Genomic DNA, 22,251 nt, shown 5'->3' on the forward strand with positions numbered 1-22,251 from the left:
ACAGGACTTGCAGAACTGCTTGGTGCTTATAATCACAACTATTCTGAACCTGAGTCCTTGGAGCATGCCTTGACAGGGGAACTTGGCAAAGCACCAGCATCTGGGCACAACGCTGAGCTGCCAAAATGTGTGCCCAGGCCTTTTCCCAAAGGTTGCTCGTGTCAGAGCTGGGAGAGGAGCCACCAGAAGTGGAGGGCTACCTACTCGGAGTCCATATGGAGATAAGAAACAGCCTTTTTATTTCTCCATTTTTTAAAATGAGGTGGGACTGATTCTCCCTTTGTTTACATGTACTTCACAGCAGCCCGCAATTGAAATCAATATCGTCCTTTGACTTTGATGGATTTGCACCAGGCCAGGAGGCAGACCCACACTCTGTGCAGCTAGCTTATGCATTATCCTCTCTCACTACAAGTCTGTGAGAGAATGACTTATCAGCCCTCCAGTGGCAAGGCTTTTGATCTGGTCCTACCCGATCCGCACACTTTGCTCTGATCAGGTACATCGGGTAACTCTTCGAGATACTTGGTTGACATCGAGATTGCAATTGACTGCCTGACATGAAAGGCGCTCTGTTTGGTAGTTACACCTCTTAATGACACAATTTCCAGTGCAAATAGCGAGCTTGTTTTATTTGCTTTTAATTGTCACGGAGCAGGAAAGCAATGCAGGATTTATTCATAAGAATTATTTTAGCAGTGTGTCAGGCAAGAAGTGAATGAATCATATTGACTAACTGAGAACTTTGCTACCTTTTTGTGGAAAACTTATGTATAAAGGGAAAAAAAAGAGACAATTATTTGGCATAAATTAATTGTTACAGCAAATGACTCAGCTGCTACTGAAAAATGTCACTGTTGTTATCATTTATAGAGTGTTGTTGATGCAAATGAAGCTTTAGAAGCTTATGGAAATTAAGGCCACTACAACAAAGAGCCTAGGATCAGACTCCAATTGGGACACCCTAAAAACACATATGAAAGAAATAAATATTAAAACAGAGACTGGACAGGTAGAAAGGGAAGAAACAGGAAGCCAGGTCAAGCGAGAAGAAATGACATGAAGTGACAAAGCTAAGGGCGGAGGAGCTGATGACGGAGAGGTGCAGGAAAGGAGCTATCTCCAGGGAAAATGGAGCCATGTGTAAAGGAGAAGAAACTGGTAGAAATTTCATATTGGTCATTTCTAGGATAGAAAAGAAAACTGCTGGTAAAGAGGGCTGCAAAAGTAAAAGAAAAGACTTCCATAGGTTTGCTCTGTTTCTCCAGAGAACTACGTGTTGTTTGTGAATTAAAAGTCCAAGGAGAAGAAATCCTCTAGAAATACAGCACCCAGATAGACTGCTGCTCAGGAGTTTGAAAGGAGGTGCAAGGAATTAATTTCAGATCTAGTTCCATTCGGAACAGATGATCCAGCTTAAGTAGTTTTGCATTTTGCTGTGACTTAGGTACTGTCTCTGCTTATGGTTTACTCTATTTGGAGTTTGATTTGTCCATTTACCTCCCACTGTAGTCGTCTGTGTCCAAACACTGCATCATGCGCATGCAGGTTGCAAGAATATTATCAAACTGTGGTTTTAAGGACCCTGGCTGTGATGGGAATCTCAAATGCAGAATTTGCTGTATCACTGAACCCTTCTCTTCCTTGCCTGACCCCCAGGACTGATTTGAAAATGAGACAATAATTGGAAAATTAGATTCATGAAATGGGCCCGAGCAAGTTCCCAATTTGTTCTCATGTGATTGAAATGTAGCTGTTATTGGAAAAAGGGTGTTTTCACTGCACACCATCTGTCATCTGCTCTATAAGCTCTACCTGGGATTTGGAAGTTCAGCTGGGGTCTTTCTGCCTTGACACAAGGCATAAGCAAGAGAGATTCTGCAATATCGGTGTAAAACATCGTGAAGAGTCATTGAATCAGTCGTATAAGTGAAAAAGTTCTGGCTTTTCCAGGCTCCTTCCCAGGGGCTAGTACAGAAACTACCTATCAGGGCATGGTAGATTGATGTATGAGGAGGAAAGCAGAATTAATCTTGTTCCCTCTTTTCTCCTCCCCTATATTCCTTGCTGTGCTGGGTCTGCAAGGTTAGTAAAGTAGAATATGTTTGTATCAAGAACGGGAGCAGATGCAACTAAGAGACACACGGGAACAAATACAGGGAGGAAGAAGCTGCTGTTTTTAGACAGCCGCTTTTCTGACTGAATGCACTTTAAGCACAGATAAAGTCAGCCATTCCGCAGGAGGTTCAGAGGAGGTTAGGCAAGATCCCATCGCAGATCCAAAGCCGCAACCCTTCTGCCTTGAGTCTTGGAGAGAAACAGAAAGCTTTCTGCTCTGGAGGTGATTTGTAAAAGCAAGTGCAGCATCCCAGATTTACCCTCTTGCTAACCCTCTTGCTTACCCACGTGCTAGCATCGTTGAACCGAAGTTGTGAGGCATTCCCAACCAGCTGCAGGTTGGCTGTTTGCTGCTGCGGTTCATGTGTTATTCACAACTACAGCAGAGGCAAGGGCTCAAAACATGTTCTCCACGTGTTAAACTTTGATGGACAAGAAGGGAGGTGGAGGATCTGCCTACTCTCCTTCTGTATCAGACAGCAGCATAGTAATCCTGAAACAAGGACTGCAAGATGTTTCATTTTAAACTGGAATTACTTCAGTGTTGTGTGCTCACATCCTTCCTGTAGATACAGCACGGCCTTGAATGAATTCCCATCATGCTGTCAAGTCTGGTTATTTTCCTGTCGGGTCTTGCTGCGGTTCCCGCATAGATTCTTCTTTTGAACTGTCTTGTTGGCTTGTTTTTATAAGTTAATGGTACAGGGGGGAGGAAAATAAGAGAGTGGTACTTACGGGAAGACAGTTTGCATACACCTTGTCAGCAGGGCTGACCGCAACACAGCTGAGACAGATTAGCGCACCGATGCCTGCCTAAAACAAATAAACACCAGCTGTTTATCAGACAGGGCTCAGCTTCCTCCAGGAGGAGGTAAACAGATTTATGCAGATGAGCCTCCCAGGTGCCCTTGCAGCGCAGCGTCTTTCATGGCTATTCGGTCTTCTTTATGAGTTACAGCCAGGGCAGACGAGCACAGAGTAGATGCAAGGTTAGTGCAATAACACGGCCGCTCAGACAGTGCTGGGGAGGTTCTTCACCACTTTGTGCTTCAAGCCCATATTTAATAGTAATGCAGGATTAATCACAGCGCTGATCTCACTGCTAATGGAAGAATTTGATGTAAACTTCAGTATTTTAAGCCTATAGCATGTGAAAAAGCAATTTATTGTAACTCACTTATTATTCCATTTGTGCCTAAAATGCTATGAAGCAAAATTTATGGCTGTTCAAGGTTGAGGGAAATTGCGATCAGTAAAACTGTTTTCTCATTCTCCCCTAAGATTGTCCAGTTGCTGTCTAACTGCTTAACTTCATGAGCTTTATTTTATTTTATTTTTTTAAATAACCATCAAAGTTTACTTTAAATCCAGCAGTGCTATATGAGTCTGCTACCTCAGCAGCATTTCTCCCTCGGTTCATCTCATTCTGTCATAATATCCCCTTAAATTCTTCATACGCATTTTCCCTGAAGCTTCACAGGTGACCCTAACAACTTGCTATGAAATCTAGGTTTTGAAGACAGATGGGGTATTATTTTAATAATGTAGACATAATTACACAGTCTGGACACTGGCTCTCAGAAACGTCTCATAATTTATTAATACGTTGTTGGGAAGTAAAATTGGGAGCTGAAAATTTGGAGCAAGACCCTAGGGAGTTCAGAAAGAGAGGTTTGCTTCAGTTCTCATGATGTTACCAATTATTAGATGTGTTAATAATTTCCAATACTATCACTGCTTATTCTGCAACAGTTTCCTTTTTAACTTTATCTCACATCAAAAGGGGCAATGCTATGTTGCTGTTGGGATTCTACTTTTTTTTTTTTTTTTTTTTTTTTTTAAGTATGCTTGGGTTCCTCTTAATACATGATCATTTCCCTGCAGCTTTCTTGATTGCTGTTTATCGAGAGTCCTAGAATGCAAATACACGGTTTGTCAATACAGTAAATACTAGGTACTATAGTGATGAGTGTTAAAGAAATGCTTGCCAAGAGAAAGAGGGAGGAAAAACACACACACATACAAAATAAAAAATAAAAAACAAATAAAAAGCCAACATCAAAAACCACAACACTTTTCCTTACTCTGTTAAGTAAATTGTGCCATTTGAGCTTTTCTTAGATTAGGACTTTCCTCACCTAAGTGCATCACTTGACATTTCAACATGTAGTATTTCAGATTTCTCAAGGTATTCCTTAAACACCCAGTGGAAACAGGTGGAGAAAGCTAAGTCCACATGTGATTTGTTCTCTTTGGCTGTCATTACGGATTTAAAACCAAAGTCATTTTGGATGTGCCTCCCGTCCTCTGCGTTAATGTTGCTAATATTAATAATATTGGTTACTAACAGTTTTCAGTCTATTGAACGATTAATGAAAAGGTCGATGGGAATTCTCTACAGAAGCATCGTTCATTACAAGGCCCATTGCTTATGCAATCTTGCTGCATCCATCTTCCCAAACAAGCAAAAGAGCCAGAGACGGCAGCTCCTTAAACCTGCTTGTGGGCTCCTAATGAGAAATCTTAATTGTATGAAAGCTATTATGATGTTACTCTTCCAAGCCATTGGCTTGTTGATGCATTGAGTTTTACCTAGCTTGCTGTGAGGCATTTGCTCTCTTGGGCCAGTGTCAGTGCCTACTGAATCAAACTTGGGCGACAGGAGCTGGTGGCAGGTTGTGAGTGCTGTTAGTGATACCTCCCTGCAACCAATTTGCTGACGGTCACCTCCATCTCTTGCATCTCCAGTGCTGCAAGGGAAATGCCTCTGAGCTGAGGGGTGCATACTCCTACAGCTCCTGTGGCACATGGAAGGGATGGAAAAGATTCAAAGGTGGTTCAGAGCAAAGATAAAGCCTCAGGCTGGGAATGGGAAGAAGGCATTATCCCATCTAATGCCTCGGTTTGAGGAGACCTCTAACGCATCTTTTTGCTCACCAAGCACTGGAGGACAGTGTGTAGCTCTCACTGCCCTGTTGTGACCATCAGGCCGAAGCTGCGGGTGATCTGTGCTACAACACTCTTCAAAGGCAGGCAGTTAGCTCCAGCAAAGTGAGATTTAGAGGGATGAAGTTTTGAACATCATGCTTGCAGACAGTGCTGTGGTGGCTGTTCATCTCTATCTGCCTTCACAGTTCATTTCAGGATAAAAAAAAATGCTTCTTCATATTTCAAGAGGAGTTATATGGGCAATGCAATGCTAGAAAGGTGCTTGGAGCTTTGTCAGGAAGTAGCTGTGCCCTAGTGTCATCCCCAAACGAGAGCATGGAGACTCCCAAACTCTCCCTGCAATCCGTGACATTTAATCACAGCCCTGCATTTATGGAGATCTCACTCTAGTTGTTTTTCCTTGTACATGCCTAATACCTGGGTGGATCCAGCCTTATGAACAACCCTGTTAGCTGATGTGTGAACAGTTGGCACAGACCAATCTTTATAGGCTTCTGTATCCCCGTTAAATGAATAGCTATTGCTCTTTTGATTCTTCCTGGAACCTCAGTTGCTATTTTCTGTCAGTCCTCGCCATCCTAAATGTCAGTGGAAAGGATCATTGAAACTAATGGCTGGAGTTCATCTGTTCTGCCGGGGACTTTATACCGTGGTGACCTGGTTTCTGAGGGAACGGTTGCGCAGGAGATGGCTGCGGGGTCAGGGTCTTGCTACAGGGCAGGGCTCGGTGCTCCCAACCAGCTCCTGCTAGTGCCCTAAGGTGCAGGGGGATCAGTGCTTCTCTTCCCCTCGGGAACTCTTTGACTTGCCAAAATTCAGCCTCAGAAATCTGCTTGAGTTTGGGTTTAAACTGATCACTGTTGAAATGCAAAATCCAACGGCTTCTGGGAACTCAACCTCCTAATCTCACCTGGCCTGGCATCAGAAGTATGCGACCTCTGCTACGCCTCACAGGAGATGAATTATTTCTGAAAAGATCCAGGTCTTTGTGGCAGATTTTACTCCAAAGGTTCCTCTCCCTGAGGACTAGGCTGCTACAAGCTTGCAGTGACGACGTGATAAACCTCAAGTACTTTCCTCGCAGATGTTTTGCATAAGACTAGCTCCATCCCAGAGATGGCTGCGTTCTGTGGGTGGGTAAAAAGATCCTTGTAGATATTTTTGCAAAGCAATTTCAGATCCTTTGCAGCTTGCTAGAAAATTGAATTAGTTGTTTTCCATTCCCTGAATTAACCCTGATTCATTCTTCCCTCAACCCTCTCCCTCTTCCTTCCCCTCCCTCCAACAGATGTCCAGCATATTAAGAGGAGAGACATCGTTTTGAAGAGGGAGCTGGGAGAAGGTGCCTTTGGGAAGGTGTTCTTGGCCGAGTGTTACAACCTCAGCCCCACCAATGACAAAATGCTGGTGGCAGTGAAGGTAAATCCCGAGGGCAAATGGCAGAAGAGTGCAGAGATGAGCCTGCATGGGAAAGGGAGGCAGGGGAGGGCTGGGGGCCAGAGGCGGAGATTTATCTGATGCTGGAGGTTGTGGTAAATCCACTTAGTCACATGAAGTTTCAGTGTTTCGCTTCAAGATCGTCTGTTCTTGCCAATGCCAAAGCTCCTCTTCCTGCCGATGGGGCCAGGAGACACGGAGCTGGAGCTGGGCTGGGAGGTTTCAGCGCCGCACAGCTGCAGCAGTGTGGTGTGGAGCCCACTCCCCTCTGTGAGGGACTGGGAAGCTTCTCTTCTGGGATTTTGTCTTTTTGTGGAACATACAGAAGATATGAAGAGGCCCCAAGAAAAATAAGCACCTGAAAGCTAAGCACAATCAACTGACTTGCTGGGATCTGTTTGCTGGGACAGCTTTGCTGCAAGATGAATTAACCAGCTCAGCTTAGTTTGTGGGGCCACAAATTGCTCTTCCCTTCGTGATTTTGAGCTGGCACTAGTTCAGTTTGACTTGCTCTGTGCTCTTTGCATCCTTGTGGGGCTCCTCATGTGAGCTGTGCCATACCAGCATGGCTCTGGGGCAGGGGACCATGGCAGGAGTGTGCTCTGCTCTCAGGTGGCACCAGGCAGCAAATACACAGAGTAATGCCCAAGGGTTGTTTTAATCATCAACAGCTTGAGCCTTTTTGCTTTTATTTATTTATTTTTTTAAGCTAATTTGTCCCCTCATGCTCTGCCCATGAACTGCAAGGTTGCAACTTCCACCTCAGAGACTGGTTAAGACCAGGGTAGCACAGGTACTCACATGATTAATTGCCTGATTATAGGGTTGGCAGCTGCCTATCAGTGCCAGCCATCCCTTATGCGATCCCGTCTCTCAGGTCTCTGCTCAGTTTCGTTTGCATGTAGAGAGAAACAACATCCAAACTTGTTTCTGCTAATTGCTATTACAAGCTTACATCTCCAGAGTGCCTTTCATCCTACCAGGTCACAAAGACCCAGAATCAGAGCGGGGCCCTGCAGTCTGGCTTTTTCCCAGCTTAGGGGAGGGTGGGGGAGTGGAGTGGGGGGAATTCCTTCTAATTTGGACCACATTATCAGTCTTAGGAGAAAGAAGAAAGAAAAACAGAAAGGCTTTGTGTATAAAGTTGAGATTTGGCTGCATTTCATGAAGATCTCATGTTCCCAACAGAGGCTGAGAGCTGCAGCATGGTGGCTGCAGCTCTGGCAGCTGCAGGACGTGCTGCTTTGCTGCTTTTAGGGCAACCGAGTCCACAATCCTGAGTCTGGGGCTCCCTCCCAGGGCCAGGACATGGGTAAAGAAAGTGGCTGCATGCCTCACTGGGCTCAATGGACTCAGATCTGCAGCGGATCTAAAGATTACAGCCCTGAAAATAAGCTGAGTTTTGATGTGATGGCACGGACAAGCTTCCTCTTTTATTCAGCTTGCTTCTAAAAACATCTTAAGAAGTGCACAAAAAGTATAGTCAGCAAAGAGTGTTGGGGTTACAGAGTCAAGCACCAGGAATGCTGGCAGGGCTGGTATTCAGGGCATGTTCTCCAAACACACATTTTTTTCTTTTCTCTGTGGGCTTCTCCTTTGTCATGCTCACTCCCATGTCTGAGAGCTCCCTAGATGAGTGCTCACTTTTGCAGCCTCCCAGACAAGTGCTGGGGTTGTACGATCCCCATTTCACAGAGGGCAGATGGAGACTTTGGGAAATTGAGCTGAAACGGTCGGCTTAGCCAGAGGACGGAGTTATTGACCTGCTTTTCCAGTGCTCCAGGCAGTAGGTACCAGACTGACGCTGAGCCCTGCTGCTGCAGCAAACACACGGCACTTGGGGAGACCTGGCCCTGATCCCACATGAGCAAGAAATTCCCAGGCAATGTCATCAGAGCTGACAATTTGTGGCAAGAGCTGCAACCTACAGATAGTGAGAGAACTGCCTGATAATTTGTAGCAACCTTGTGAAGGAAGCACAAATTTCAATTCACCCCAAGCCTTTCTAGGAGAGATATTTCTGCCTCTGGTTCCGCTGAGACCTCTGCCTCCTCTCGTCTTCCTCCTGTCCTCATCTTCTCTCCTGGTTCCACCACTTCCAGCTCCTTTTGCTTTGCATCGAAATGCTTGGCTGTGCAACCTCAGCTATGTTTTTTAATACCTTATTCTGTGTGATATTTACAAAGTCACAGTCCTAACACCTCGTGGAAATGGTAGTGTGTGAAGGAGAAGAAACCTGAACTCAGTGCAACCTGAAATATTATGTGCAACTACAGGAAAAAAAAATGGAGAAAAGAGTGATGGGGGAGGAGGAGTGTTTTCCTGGAGGAAAAAAAAAAAAAAAAAAAGAAAAAAGAAAAAAGGAAAAAAAAAGGGTAGCATCAACATTATGAAGATATTAAATGACTAAAAGTAATTGGGTGCCTGAGATAAGGATGGATGCTTTGCCATCTGCACAGTGTAACTACCATCCATCTAAATATCTCTAGTCAAGCTATCCCAGAGGACACAGAATTAAAATAAAATTATGCCATGTGTCTAGCAGGTTGGGGGCAGAAGAAGGAGATGAAGGAGTGTCCTAAGGCTTAGGTAAAAATTTCGCAGGATTGCTGCTTGATGGGAAAAAGCAGCCGCAGTGCTTTGCTGAGGGTGGCACTGATCCCAGCAGAGCCAGAGACCAGCCTGGGGTGCCTTAGCAGGGTGCTTGGGCCCCTTCCTCCAGACACAGCTTTTGGATGTTCAGCAACCCTTTTTGCTCATAAATTAGAGCCAGCTGATGTCACCTGTCCTGTTGTCATGGGGAGATTCAAGGTGTGGGGAAAGGGGCAGGTGTGTGTGTGTAGGTAAGAGGAGAGCAACCTGCTGGCCCCGGCTGCTACAGGCAAAGCTGCCCAGAGAGAGGACTCAGATTGAAACTGGGATAAACTGGAACAAGCTGCCTTAAGTCTTTTTTGACTCCCATCGTGCTGCATGGTTAAAGCCCAACCTGGTGCTGAACAGTGGAGGATGGACAGCATATAACTGAGATTCTTTGACTCAAAGCTACAGCTGCTTCTTCATTTCCTTAAATGTTTGTGAAGACAGCTGATTTTCATGGCTGTCCCATCTCGTCAAACATTCTGGACTTCAACTTTTTGCTAAGTGCTCACGGCAGAGCCCTCCCTTGGTATCCTGAGATGACAACAAGCTGCTTTCAAACCAGCTCTCCTATGCAACTGCCCAATAATGCATGGACAAGCCAGCCCCCAAGCATGTGCAACCCTCCTCAATCACCAGCTGCACCCACAACAGCATCTTCAAAGCAGCCCTACAATGCTGGGCTGGAGCACACAGCCCGGAGCCTGCAACCTACCCTGCGATGGCAATCTGGTGCACTCAAATGTGGAAGATGAGATATTCTCCATAAGGATACCTATTTCAGCATCGGTCTGCCAGGGGAGCTGTTATAAACAGCAGGGAATAAAAACATGATTTTAAAAATTATGAGAAAATACTTGACAGTGTCCTTCTTCAGAGGCAGTTTGAAAAATCCACACAATAACTGCACAGCCAGGCAAATCCATCTTCTGAATAAAGGTAGTATAGTCAGCTATTTCAAAATAAAAGACGGATAGCAAGGACTGGCTGGCTCAGGAATTTAATAATAATGAGATATGAAGCCATTCACCCCTAGGTCACCAGTACGAATCCTGCCCAAGCTGGGAATAATTGGAAGCTATTACCCTCTGAGGCATGTTTGCTGCTTCCTGGGAAATGAGCCGGGGAACCCGCTGGGCTGGTAAATACATGAACAAAATGCTGAGGTGGTGCCACCAGCACCAACTACCCACCCTCCCAGTACGTCTGGTGGTGGCAGTGGTTCTTATCCCCTTCCATCAGCCCCTCTGCGATGCCTCAACCACTTTGTTCAGGCTTTGCCCTGCCTGAGCCCACCCCGTGCGTGTCTGTGTCCCTTCATTCAGGCACTGAAAGACCCCACCTTGGCAGCCCGCAAGGATTTCCAGAGGGAGGCAGAGCTGCTCACCAACCTGCAGCACGAGCACATCGTCAAGTTTTACGGCGTGTGTGGTGACGGCGACCCGCTCATCATGGTCTTCGAGTACATGAAGCATGGAGACCTGAACAAGTTCCTGAGGTACGTGCGAAGGGGGACAGGGGATGGGGTGCTCCAGAGGCATCACAGTCATCTGGGTGTTGGTGGGCTGGGTAACGGGAGTGGGTGGTTCAAAGGAGATGAGGGTCCTCACCAGATTTGGTGCTTTAATGGCCCTACCCCAGCATTTCCTCTTGGGCAGTCCCAGGGCTTGTCCTCCAGGTGAGCTATGGAAACCAGATGGTTCTTCTCCCACCCCTGCAAGGCTGGAGGTGCAGAAAGTGGGGCTGCAGTCCCTCTCTGCCCTGTGAAAGTCCCATGTATCTATGCCCTACAGCTCCCAAGGCTGGGAGGTCACAAGCCATGACTCCCCATGTCACCCAGCTTCTACTTCAATCGCACCACAACCAAAATACTCCCTAGAGAAACTTTCCAGAGCCCTTGATCTGATTGCAATCTGGGGCATTTACTGATTTATAAGTCTTATTTCTATATTCAGAAAAGTGACGAGAAATTTTGGAGGGGCCTCGTGCAGTGCCTGCACAGCCCATCCCTGGTGCTCATGCCCTGGATCTTATCAGACAAAATGTCCTAACCTGTGGCACCGTGCTACTCGAGATGCCTGGCAAGGCCAGACCAAGTGCTGTAATTGCCTCCCTGTCTCTAGAGAGACACAAATTGCTAGATTCCCCCCGCCCAAGCCATCATTCAGCCATCTCATCAGCACGAGGCAGATGGTTTGTATGCCCTGAATCCACCAGTGGCGAGGGGCAGGGAACAACAGTGGGGAAATGTTTGTGGTGCTGTTCTCCCCTGATACAGAAATTACGCTCTGCAACCTGCGTGCAAGTGGAGTGGTACTTACCTCTTGAAATAATTAGTAGTTTTATTTCCCAGTATTTAGAAAATTGGACCCTTGATATTTTCCTGCTTTGACTGTTAAGTGGGAGCATGATTGCAGTGGGAACAAGAAGCTTGAGCACCTCAGGTCTAGATCTGGGGCTGGGATACACTCTGAATTTATTTTTTCATCATCACAATCTGTTTCTGACCAAGGAAAACAAGGAAACAAATCATTTCCTGAGGTTTTCACTTCTAAGCAACCACCCTCAGCACAAGGACCATGGGAAAAGATGCCAAATGCTTCTTCTTTCTTCTGACAAGCAGAGCCAAGCTGTCTGCAGATCCCTTGGAGCACTCACAGGGCAGTGGCCGGGGACACCCCTGCAGTGGTTTTCCCCCTCATTTTGGCATGGTAGTGGGTAGATCGAATACAAGTTTATAGCTCATTCCCTGTGTCATGCCCTGGATAGTACAGACTGGCGATGCAGTGTTAAGGTCAGAGCCTCAGCCTCGTGACCGAGGGAAGCCACTCTACAGCAGAGCGTGAGAGGCCACGTTCCTCAAGTCCTTCACTAGGAAGGAAGAAAATTGACCCATCTTTTTTTCCTGACAGAAGCAGCAGCCTTATTCTCCTTAGAGGAGGTAGATACTACAGCTGAGGCATGGCCTCTTTTGCTGCTCTAATTGACCTCCCAAAGAGACCAGCCCGAAACTGGCTCTTCTGCTGTCTCTGAGGGACAGCTCATGCCTGCTACCACTGCCTCACGTAATTGCTCCACACAGTGATGTGCTCCTAAGGCTGGTGCTGCAGCCACACACCACCACACCTCCACATCCCACCCCCGCCATGGAAATGTCCAGGGCCTGGCCCAGTACTGGGAATCTTCACATCTATATGGAAATAAAATCTTGGGCTTTGTTTGTGAGGTCAGCTACCTGCTCTGCTCACAGCAGCAATAGTGGGAAGCTCAGGGGGATGAGAGCTGCAAGAGGGGTCAGTGAGTGTGGGTGATGCAGGAGTGCTGAGCACCCCTTGGCGAGTAGCAGGTTTTATTGTGGCATGATTCACCCAGCCCATAGCAGACAGCTGCCCTCGGGCACTGGAGCCAGGGGCACGGTGTGTCTGTTAGAGACACTCAGGTGAGCTCTTCCCAGTTTAACTGCAGAAATTGGAAAAGCTATAAAATGGAAGAGGCTGACTTTAGACCCAGCTTCCCGGAGAAAAGCACAATAAACAAATAAATAAATAAATGGGTAGTGAAACGGGAACCTGTTCTGAAAAATCCTGCCATGGAGAAATACGGACATTACTCTGCAGGCAGCACAGCATCCCTAGGGCTGGTGTACGTGGTCTGGGGTCTCCCAAGCACACAGGTCTGTGCTGGAGGGTCTGCAACAACTGCTCACTGAAAATCCCCATCACTTTCTCATTTTCCTTCAGTCACTTGTTTTCTAGGTTTTATTGTGTTTCTGTCTGTGGCAGCAGCAAATTTGTTGTGGGGATATGTGCATGTTGCCATTACAAGTCCTCTTTGCAATCTACAGTAAGTTGTTGCCATTTGCTGTTACCTAAGACAGTATTTTTTGTTTAAAAAATTGTGTAGTTCTGAGCTTTTTGTGTCAGTCCTCCCAGGGGAGCAGCCCCACAGTCAGACTGCTTTGGGACAGAAAGAGCCCTGGGAGCAGAGGGAGCACAGAGAGAGGTGATTTTCCTCCCCATGTTGACAAAAGCCTCTATCACACCCTAAAAGTAAAACACAACAAAACACCACCATTCTTTGGCAGGGATCTACCCAATCCTATGACCTTTATGTGAAGCTGAGTTAAACCCCTTGCTCCAAGAAGAGATGGGCAGATCCCTCTCGTATTCTCTGCAGGTTTTTTGATGGAACTAAATGCACTAAAATCCCTCCTATTAATCTCATGAGTGTGTTGATACTTCTTTATTCTGGACTATACCCACGTGGGATGGAAAAAGGGATGGAGAGAGGAATATGGATTTTGTAAGACATACCCAGGTATCTCCTGTTATAGTAGGGTGTAAAAAGAACCAGGCAAATAAAGGCATTGGCTGACCATTTTTTACACGTGACCTGTTTCCTTCAGATGCAGACTTCTTTGGGGACAACTAATGTATTTGAAAAAGGTAGCAGTAATAAGAGAGCAATATATTCTTCACTTCTCACCAAGGAATATTTACCCTCAATGACACCAGGTATCATTTGCAGCTAAATACGGTGTAACTGCAAGGCACAACTGGTATAAACTGGCCAACACAATTTTAGGAGCTATTTTTGTCCTGCTTTGCAGTTTTTAGTTAACCCGCTCAGTCCCGGCTCAGCTTCACCTGCTGTCAATATCTGTGGTCACCACCAGGTAATTTCCTGGGGTAAACTGTAGCCCAGGAAGGGCTGTTTAAAACCTTTGAGTAGCTATTTCTGCAGCCTCTCCTTGTGTTTAGCAGTCCTTCCAGTACACTGCTGCTCTCACCATGCCCAAAAGCTTCCAAATTTCCCTGGGCAGCCCCAGCCCTGCAGCCTGCGGTGCTGCTGCCTGTCTGCCCATGCCTCACTTGCTGCAGCATCACTCACTTGTGGCTCCCCAAAACACTCCTGGTCCCTCTGCACTCATTTCTGGAGTTGCTCTCCTCTTCCAGCTGTCCTGCAACCAGGAGGGGACCTTCGGAGCCATGTACCCAAGGGCAGAGTAGCGGGAGGTAGCTGAAGGCAGCAGCATTTTAACAACTGTTGGTTGAACCCTGAATGCCTGGATGCTAATTCCTTGGTGCACCATAAGCCCAACAGAGCAATTAGGAAATGGAGGCAGAGGAGGGAAACAGTTTGGGTCTTGGGGGTTGTTCAGTCCTGTATCGAGAAGGAGAGAAAGTTTGGAACCTGCATTTCAATTCAGTAGCTCTCTGTGGAGTTACTGCTGGTGGCAGGGGTGAAACTCCAAGAACCATTTCAAAGAGAACAGTGTGAAAGCCTCAGAGGAGATGCTGTGCTGCGTCTTAGTCACAAGGAGGAAGGTCACAGCAAAATCTCTTCCTTTTCCCTAAATATGAGGGCTTTTTTTATTCCACCTTCACAGAGTCCACCGCAGGGTGAGCTCCACTGGGGAAGAGAAATCACACAGGGAGCAGGACAAAACAGGCTTGGTACTCAGTGAGGGAGGGGATAAGAAAAGGGGACAGGACAGGGATGAGGCTGACCTTAAGTCCTGCATTTACAATGCACTTGGTTCAGCAGAATATTTCCTTTTGTTGCCCAGGATGTTCTCTGTTTCTGCTGGCATCCAGGTCTAACCTCTGCACCTCTACCTGTGCCTTCGCAGTTTATAGCACCTGTGTTACCTCTGGGATAGTTTAGGGTATAAAAGATAATTTCTAGGGATGAAGCTGCTGGTGTTTTCCTGAAAGTTTTCATGTAATCTCTGGTTGTTTTTGTATTGACTGGGGGGAGATTGTTTGGTGATGTGTTTGGATGAAATAGAGGAGGGTGTTTGGGATTAATAAAGAGGGTTGGCAACAAGAACGGGATGGCCGTGGAAGAAAAGAGGGTTATGTCTGCACATCTGAGAAGGTTTCAAAGGTGTAAGAATTAACTAGAGCGAACATGTAAGTATCTGGAAGCCCATTAGTTTTGCACAGGTCTTGTCGGAGAGAAGGATGGCAGGTCCTCAAGGTCCTGCTGTCCCAGCAGCCTGTGGCCATAAGAGGTTGAAGATAAAAGAGTAAAGATAGGAGAAGGATGTATGGCACATCCTCAACCAACAAATGTTCACCCAACCTCCTGTTCTCTTAAGCTTTCCTTTCTTTTTTCCACTGGAGCTGTGTGTGCATCCTCCCCCTGCTGAGCTGGGGGCTCGTCCCCACCCCAGCAGCACCAGTGACTGTGTGGGATCCCCATCTCCTGGTCACTTTTGAGACCCAACCCTATGCTTTTTGCTTCTTCCTCCCTATAGGGCACATGGCCCAGATGCTATGATCCTCGTGGACGGGCAGCCTCGACAAGCCAAAGGGGAGCTAGGGCTATCCCAGATGCTCCACATCGCTAGCCAGATCGCCTCTGGAATGGTGTACCTTGCCTCCCAGCACTTTGTCCACAGAGACCTGGCCACCAGGAACTGCTTGGTCGGAGCCAACCTGCTGGTGAAGATTGGAGACTTTGGGATGTCAAGAGATGTCTACAGCACTGATTACTACAGGGTAAGGCGGCTCCAGCGGCAGTGCGATGCTCAGAGAGAAGGGAGACTAGGAAATGTGACCGTAAATCAGTTTGTGGAGCTCTCGGGCTACACATTTGATTATTCCCTCAGTGAAACATGCACACAGGTGTCCATCAGGTACATCGGTGTGTGCCTTATCCCTGAACCACTGTTCTCACTCCTTTTCAGTCCTGGGCATGCTTGCAGTTCAGACATCCATGCAGATGCCTACAAACAGAGCTCTGTGATACCCCAGCACACAGCCACAGCCTCTGGGATGCCTCTGAAGTCATCCTGATCTTCCTTCCTTCCTATTTTCTTCCTCATTTTTTTTCAAAGACATTGATAAATTAAAGGTAATCCAAAGAGGTGACAATGATGATTAAAAGACTACAGGCTGTGACCTCTTGTCTTAGATTAAAGAAACTTAATGCAGGGACCTAGAGAAAAGGCAACTGAAAGACTGACTGATAAGTGCATAAAATATGGAAGAGGAAATAATAGGCAATTTAAGTTCAACCTCAAAACACTTTTTCCAGCAGGGACATCATTTAGACAATGGAATAATTTGCCAGAGGTAGGTTGCTGAGGGCCTGTCATTAAAGAAGTTCAGGAAGCAGCTAGATAAAAACGCCCGGGCTTAGTGCAGAGGCTAATCCTGCACTAGTCTCTGGGGACTGACTCGATGAGTCAGGAATGCCTTTGCAGTCTTATCTCCTGTGATTTATGCTCGCTCTGTCCCCTTGCCTCTCACACTCCCTTTGTGCCCGTTGGCACTGCCCTATCAGCCCAGGATGGCAACGTCCCTAGGGAGAGAGTGGCATTGTCACCCGTCCTCTGCTGGAGGAGAAACCGGGATGAGCAAAGTGTTGGAAGCACACTGGGGCAGGGATCTGTGGCTGGGCCATCCGCCAGCAGGGAAGGGCTCTTCAAAGAAAAGAGCAGGGGTTTCTTGCCTGGTGCTTGGTGTAAGGCTGGTTTATTTCTGATTACAGCGTGGATGTCTGGCTTTGAGGCTGATTTCCATCAGCTACCTTAAGAAAGGGTTGACCTGTGGGCTTGATCTGATTGGAAAGATTTTCTGTGTGTGATGGGCAGTTGCCAAGTGGAGCTGGGGAGGAAGAAAAATGTGATCAAGTTTCTGCTGAGACTTATCACCCCTCCAAGGCCAGGACATTGCCTTATCACTGAGTTTAATTGCCAGTGAAGGAACTTATATTCCCTGTGCAGCACAAAAGCCCATGCTGGGAAAAGGTCTCAGAGGACTGCTGGGGCTATGGTCCCATCACCACAGAAACTTCAGGAAACAGCAAGTAGGGAAAAACAGAGCCCAGGGGAGGAGGAGAAGCAGCTTGTGAGACTATCCACACTCTTGCTTGGGTTCTCTTCTTCAACCATGTTAGACCAACCCCTACTGCAGGTGATATCCTGCTGCTCGAGACAATCCCAGGAGAAGCTGTTTACCCACAGCACCGAGAGCTTTCTGCAATGGGACAATTGGCTGCTATTGCCACAGAAAGGATGGGAGGGCCCCCAGGAAGCGAGAACTGCAAAGAACTTCATTAGGCCAGCTCACCGTAGTGGGATTTTTTGTCTTCTCTGTGATGGTGTCCTGCAAACCTCATCCTGTCTGTGCAAAACACTCTGCTGATGATTGCTCCGTGCTCTTTTGTGCAATGTCATAAGGCTTTTCTATTTCCTAGTGGACTTTTCTCTGCTCACACAAATGCCATGCACGCCAAACCAACAACTAGTTATCACTCGTGTACCAGAGCTACAGCTGAGCTTCAGAGCAGTACAGCCCTGTGTTCTCAGCTGGTTTTCCTCTCTCTGCTTTCCCTGACTTTTGGTACCTTAAAAACTCTGTGCTCTGCATGCTTGGAGACCTTTTCTCTGTTATTGTCCAAAGAGGGATTCCAGAAAATTAAGGTTTGGTTGCCCATATTTACTTTGGTATGTGCATTTATTTTCTCCTGTAATCATAGGTAAGAAAAACAATCTGGCTTCACGATCATGCATTTCTGCTCTGTCTTCCTCACAATTTTAATTCCGAACACCCCTGGCGTGAAAGCTGGTTCTTCAAGGCTCCTTAGACAATCCTTTCAAGTACCCAGACCCATCACAAAATCCACCAAGATACCCCAAGGGAGGGCTTTTGAATGGATAGAGAAAACAAATGACCTCAGATGTGAAAACCAACCTGCTCCTGGGTCTTCCCCATGGAAGGTGGAGATGTGGCTGAAGAGCTAGCTTTGAAACTCTTTTGTGCTCTCCCTGGTCCCATCCACATGTGGTACAATTCTCAGGACTGATCCCTAGAGGTTGTGCACATCCCTTTACCGCTGACACAGCCTGCAGTTCCCAGTGGAGCAAAGTTCTGTTTCAGGTGATTTTTATAAAATACATCCCAGTGTGCCCAAGCTGGAGGGTGGGTGGAACACCACAATTTGTCATCTTCTGGGAACACTGTGAAGGACTCAATTTCGAGGCCAATGCGAAGTGACAGGTCTGGAGATCTCTGCAGACGGCCTCACTTCAGTCTGCTGGGTCCCTCTGTCTGCTCCTGCCCAGCTGCTCCGGGCCCCATGAGCACAGAGACATGGGCATGTGGATGTGTGAGTGTGTTCCAGGCTGAGGATTAACTTCTAGGCATTTCCTTTCTTTCCCATTTTTAATCTTTTAAAACAAAGAAAAAACACCATCTGGCTCCTGCATTTGTGGGATGCAGAAGTGCTTTACAAAGGTGAACTGCTTAATTTCCTGTTACACATTTGGATACAGAAAACAAACATTTGCGTAACAAAAGCAGCAGAGAGGCTTGTTTCCTCTCCTCTCTGTGCCTCTCTATCTGCCTGGAGACAGATGTGTCCTTTTCCTCGTGCCTCACAGAGGAATCTCATCAGCTGCTGCCTTTAAACCTCATTTCAGTGAGACAGGCTGGAGAGAGGATGGTTGTGGAGGTGTAGGCAGGGGAGAGGTGAAATGGCATCTGATTAGAAAGCAGAGGAAGGTGGAAGTACTGGGGAGAAGTAGCCCAGCAGGGCTGTGAAGAGAAAAGGCAGGGATGCTGAAGGAGCACTTCTGTGACATGTTGTGCAATGCGCCATGTAAGCTTTGGCTCCATGGGAACACAGGGCAGAATATACCCATATTGGAGAGAAAAGGGTTGGGAGGAAATTTTCCCTTTACTTTTCCTTCAAAACCATATGTGAGTAGGGGCTTTTTTAGGAAGGTCAGGCACGTGGAGCCTGCCCAGATCCACCCGCCGAGCTGTGCTCCGGCGATGTCCAGATCATTTCCCTTTCTTGCCCCAGAATGAGTAATGCAATTCCAAAACAAAGTCATTTGGCAGCTGCCCAGGGATAGGACAGTATTTCTTCATCTGTGGAAGAGAGCACAGTCTTAAATCCTAGTCAACAGTCCTCAATAACTTCCAAGGTAATGCGCTGACATGGGTGAGACATCGGCAGTGAAGACATGGGTTGAGTAGAAGAAGGATTTATGTAGGAATTAAATTTCATGAAGACAACCCCCTGCATAGCTCTGCTGTGTGCTGCCCTTCTGGCAGCCTGTCCCGAATCCTGTGCTGGGTTCAAAACCCCTAGGGAGTTTCCAGAGATCTGTCCTGAGTATATCCAGGCCACTGTTCATCATGCAGAGGACACACGCTCATCGAAAAAAATAAATAAAATAAAATAAAAAATGGCACATGCAGGATTTGCAAATGGCTCTGAAAATAAATTTGTATTTCTGGCAATGCAGAGCTAAACAGAATAATAACCCCCCCCCCCACTTCTGTGTCTTCACCACTCTGGAGCATTCTTTGGATTTGGGTGAGACAAGGGTTGCAGGAAGAGGCAATATCTTTTATTGGAACATCTGATATTGTTGGAGGGAAAAAAAAAAAAAAAAGAATGAATTTTAGACACATAAGTCCTCTCCGAGCTCTCTTTTTTTTTTTTTTTTTTTTTTTTTTTCTCCAGTGATATCAGTTGGTTTAATAAAAGATTAATATCTCTTCCTATGAACCTTGGCTCTCACATCCTTAGACCATCAGTGCCAAAACAACGGTTCTGCTATGACTTTGGCCTTAGGTCAGTGTTCTTTAAAAACTCTAGGATTCCTCTGGCAGATGTCTCCTCCTCTGAAGCATGAAGGCTTACTCGGTAAATGTTTTCTTTCTTCGCTTTAGAATGGCTACATAAAAACCATATTCTTTATAATTTGCAGTGCCCCTTGTCAGGCTGCCTTCTGATGACCATCTCCCATTTAGACCATCTCTTACTTTATTTCTCCTCCCTGGAGATCAAAATTGTTTTCTTTTTTCCTGGGCTACAGTCAGCTATATTTCCAGCGAAGTCTCCACGCAAGTAATAGATCGCTGAGGTTTAGCAGCTGCCTGGGTCATGCTCCTTTGGAGGCTCATTCAGCGTGGCAGATAAGACTAATAGACAAGCCTTCCACTGAAAGCAGATTTAGCCTGACTAACACCCTCCTAGACAGAGGGTCCCTCAATGATCACGGTGCTCTGTCCCCACCAGCTCTGAACCCACTGCAGAGGTTTAGCTCTGCCCACCAGCATTTTCTGTGCCTCTATGCCAGGGCTCCTCAGTGCCTGTGTGTGTGTCCCTTGGTCGTGCAACTACTGCTTTCCTGTCCTCCAAAACTCTGTTGCTTTGCTGTCCATCTCATGCAGCATGTTTACAGCATGGGGGATTGATCCTAGTGAGGGAAATTGCTGCCCAGCCCTGTTAGCACCCAACCCTCTTCCCCCAAATGTGGACAGTACAAACTCTCTGAAGCAAGCCCTGGAAAGGAGAGGCTGGCCTCTTCACCTACAAAAGGGAATGCCAGCAGGAGAACAGGAGCAAGCTTAGTCCCCAGCTGTGCTGGCAGTGCTGTGGGGTCTTGTGTATAGGGTTTAATTTGTGTGCCACATTCAGCTTTCAGCAGAGGATAATTTCCAGCAGCTAAATGCTGTGCAGATGCTAAGCAGGAAAGCATCACCTTTTGTCTGTTCTGCCCCTTCTCCCAGGTGGAAAATATAACATGCTACTCTCTCTCCACCCTTTCTCCCAGGGTGCTGAGAAGGTTTCATGCCTGTAATTATACGGTACAGTAAGGAACGGACTTAGAAATGAAAAGGACTTTCATTTTCTCCTGTAACAGGTGGGATTCCGGAGAGCATGTCTTGCTTTGTCATGCCTAAATAGGGGCAGGGAAGTCTCAGAGTGACCTGGAGATGTTCCCTGGAGACCCCTGGTGCAGATACAGATGGGCCAGCCAGGCAGAGCCATAGTCTTGCTATGTGTGGGATCCTTCATATGCCGTTGAAAACATTACATGGCCTTTTCAACCTCTGTTTGCCCATGTGTCCCCTCACCCCAACCCCTGATTTGTTACTTTTTTGCTTGTTTTCATGGCCATCACCCCCTGTACAACCCATGAGGTGCGAGTGGCTCACAGCGTGGTGCCTCATAGCTGCAGCAGCTGGTGGTTTGGGGGCAAAAGGGCAAATTTCACAAAAGTGGTAGTAAGGCTTGAAAGAGGGGAGGTGAGGGAACTGCTCCGCTGTGGGTACATGGGGTAAGTGTCTTTGTGCTCGTCCTGGTGTGCTCTGTGTGCAGGAAAAGTCGGTGTGATACTGAATGTGCTGCTCTCTGATATCTCTGTGGCTCCTATAAAACCCTCTGCAAATTGAATTCATGGCACAGCTCCTTATCTCCTGGAAGGAAGATGTAACAGCATCATCTTGTGTTTCAGACAGACATTTTTTCTCAAGTCTTGCTCATTTCTGCACCAAGGGAAAAAAAACAAATGTTGAAGAGTCTTTATTTTTCCCCCTTCTTCCTGTTTGAAACATTAAGAGCCCTTCACACAAAACAGCTCAAGTGCAGAGGAATTAATTGGGGAAATTAGGTTGTGTTGTATTTCTGGCATTTTCTCAGAAATGGTAATTGCCCTAATTCTCCACCCTGCCAAGCCCTCCGCTCGCACCTTGTCCCCCCTCCCTTCTCCTCACTGTCGACCTGTCTTTCTCTTGCTTGAGTTGCTGTTTTCATGCTGTTGCCATTTATTTCATTTCAGTAATGAGAGGGATGTGGCAGGTGAAGAGCTCTCGCAATCTAGTGACATCTTCTTTGAAGCCGAGACACAAAAGAGCAGTTTGTTTTGGGGAAATGAAAACTCCCTGCTACGGTACTTGACCTCCATGTTCACCGTTGCTGCTGCCTGGGATATGTTGCTGCTGCTGCACTGCAAGTCGTTTGGCTCATATATTTTATTTAATATTGTCTCTAATGCTGACTTTCACACTTAACCCCTCCATGTGCCCCCCCCAAACACTCGCACGCTCACCAAGAGCTAATCAAGCTTATGATCTTTAACTCAAAGCTCAGTCCAGTTCTCAGAGGTGTGAATTGAGGTGTGTGCTTTCTCCTAACCACCAGACCTGAACTCCAGAGTGCAGGGGAAATTTGAAGCTTTGCAGTTTGACTTCTTGATGGTTTTTAACACCTGGCCTCCCGTTTGCTGGGATCACAGCAGTAGACAATATATTCTGATCTCAGGCAGCTGGTGATGTTCATGGCAGATTGAGATCAAAT

At 46.7% G+C, this 22,251-nt stretch overlaps 1 protein-coding gene across 3 annotated transcripts in view; it reads left to right on the top strand.

Moving 5' to 3' along the window:
- The window catches only part of NTRK3 (neurotrophic receptor tyrosine kinase 3), a gene marked incomplete at both ends in the record, with an annotated part of 190,721 nt that overhangs the window by 144,943 nt on the left and 23,527 nt on the right, over nt 1-22,251 (top strand). For all 3 annotated transcript variants that reach the window (XM_084293285.1, XM_084293283.1, XM_084293284.1), the window contains 3 exons: nt 6,356-6,486; nt 10,467-10,639; nt 15,404-15,647. In XM_084293285.1, the coding sequence (XP_084149411.1) occupies nt 6,356-6,486; nt 10,467-10,639; nt 15,404-15,647 (548 nt within the window). The remainder of the gene's footprint in view (nt 1-6,355; nt 6,487-10,466; nt 10,640-15,403; nt 15,648-22,251) is intronic.

Source organism: Netta rufina, assembly GCF_964035555.1.
Source record: "Netta rufina genome assembly, chromosome: 11".
Classification (NCBI taxonomy): Eukaryota; Metazoa; Chordata; class Aves; order Anseriformes; family Anatidae; genus Netta; species Netta rufina.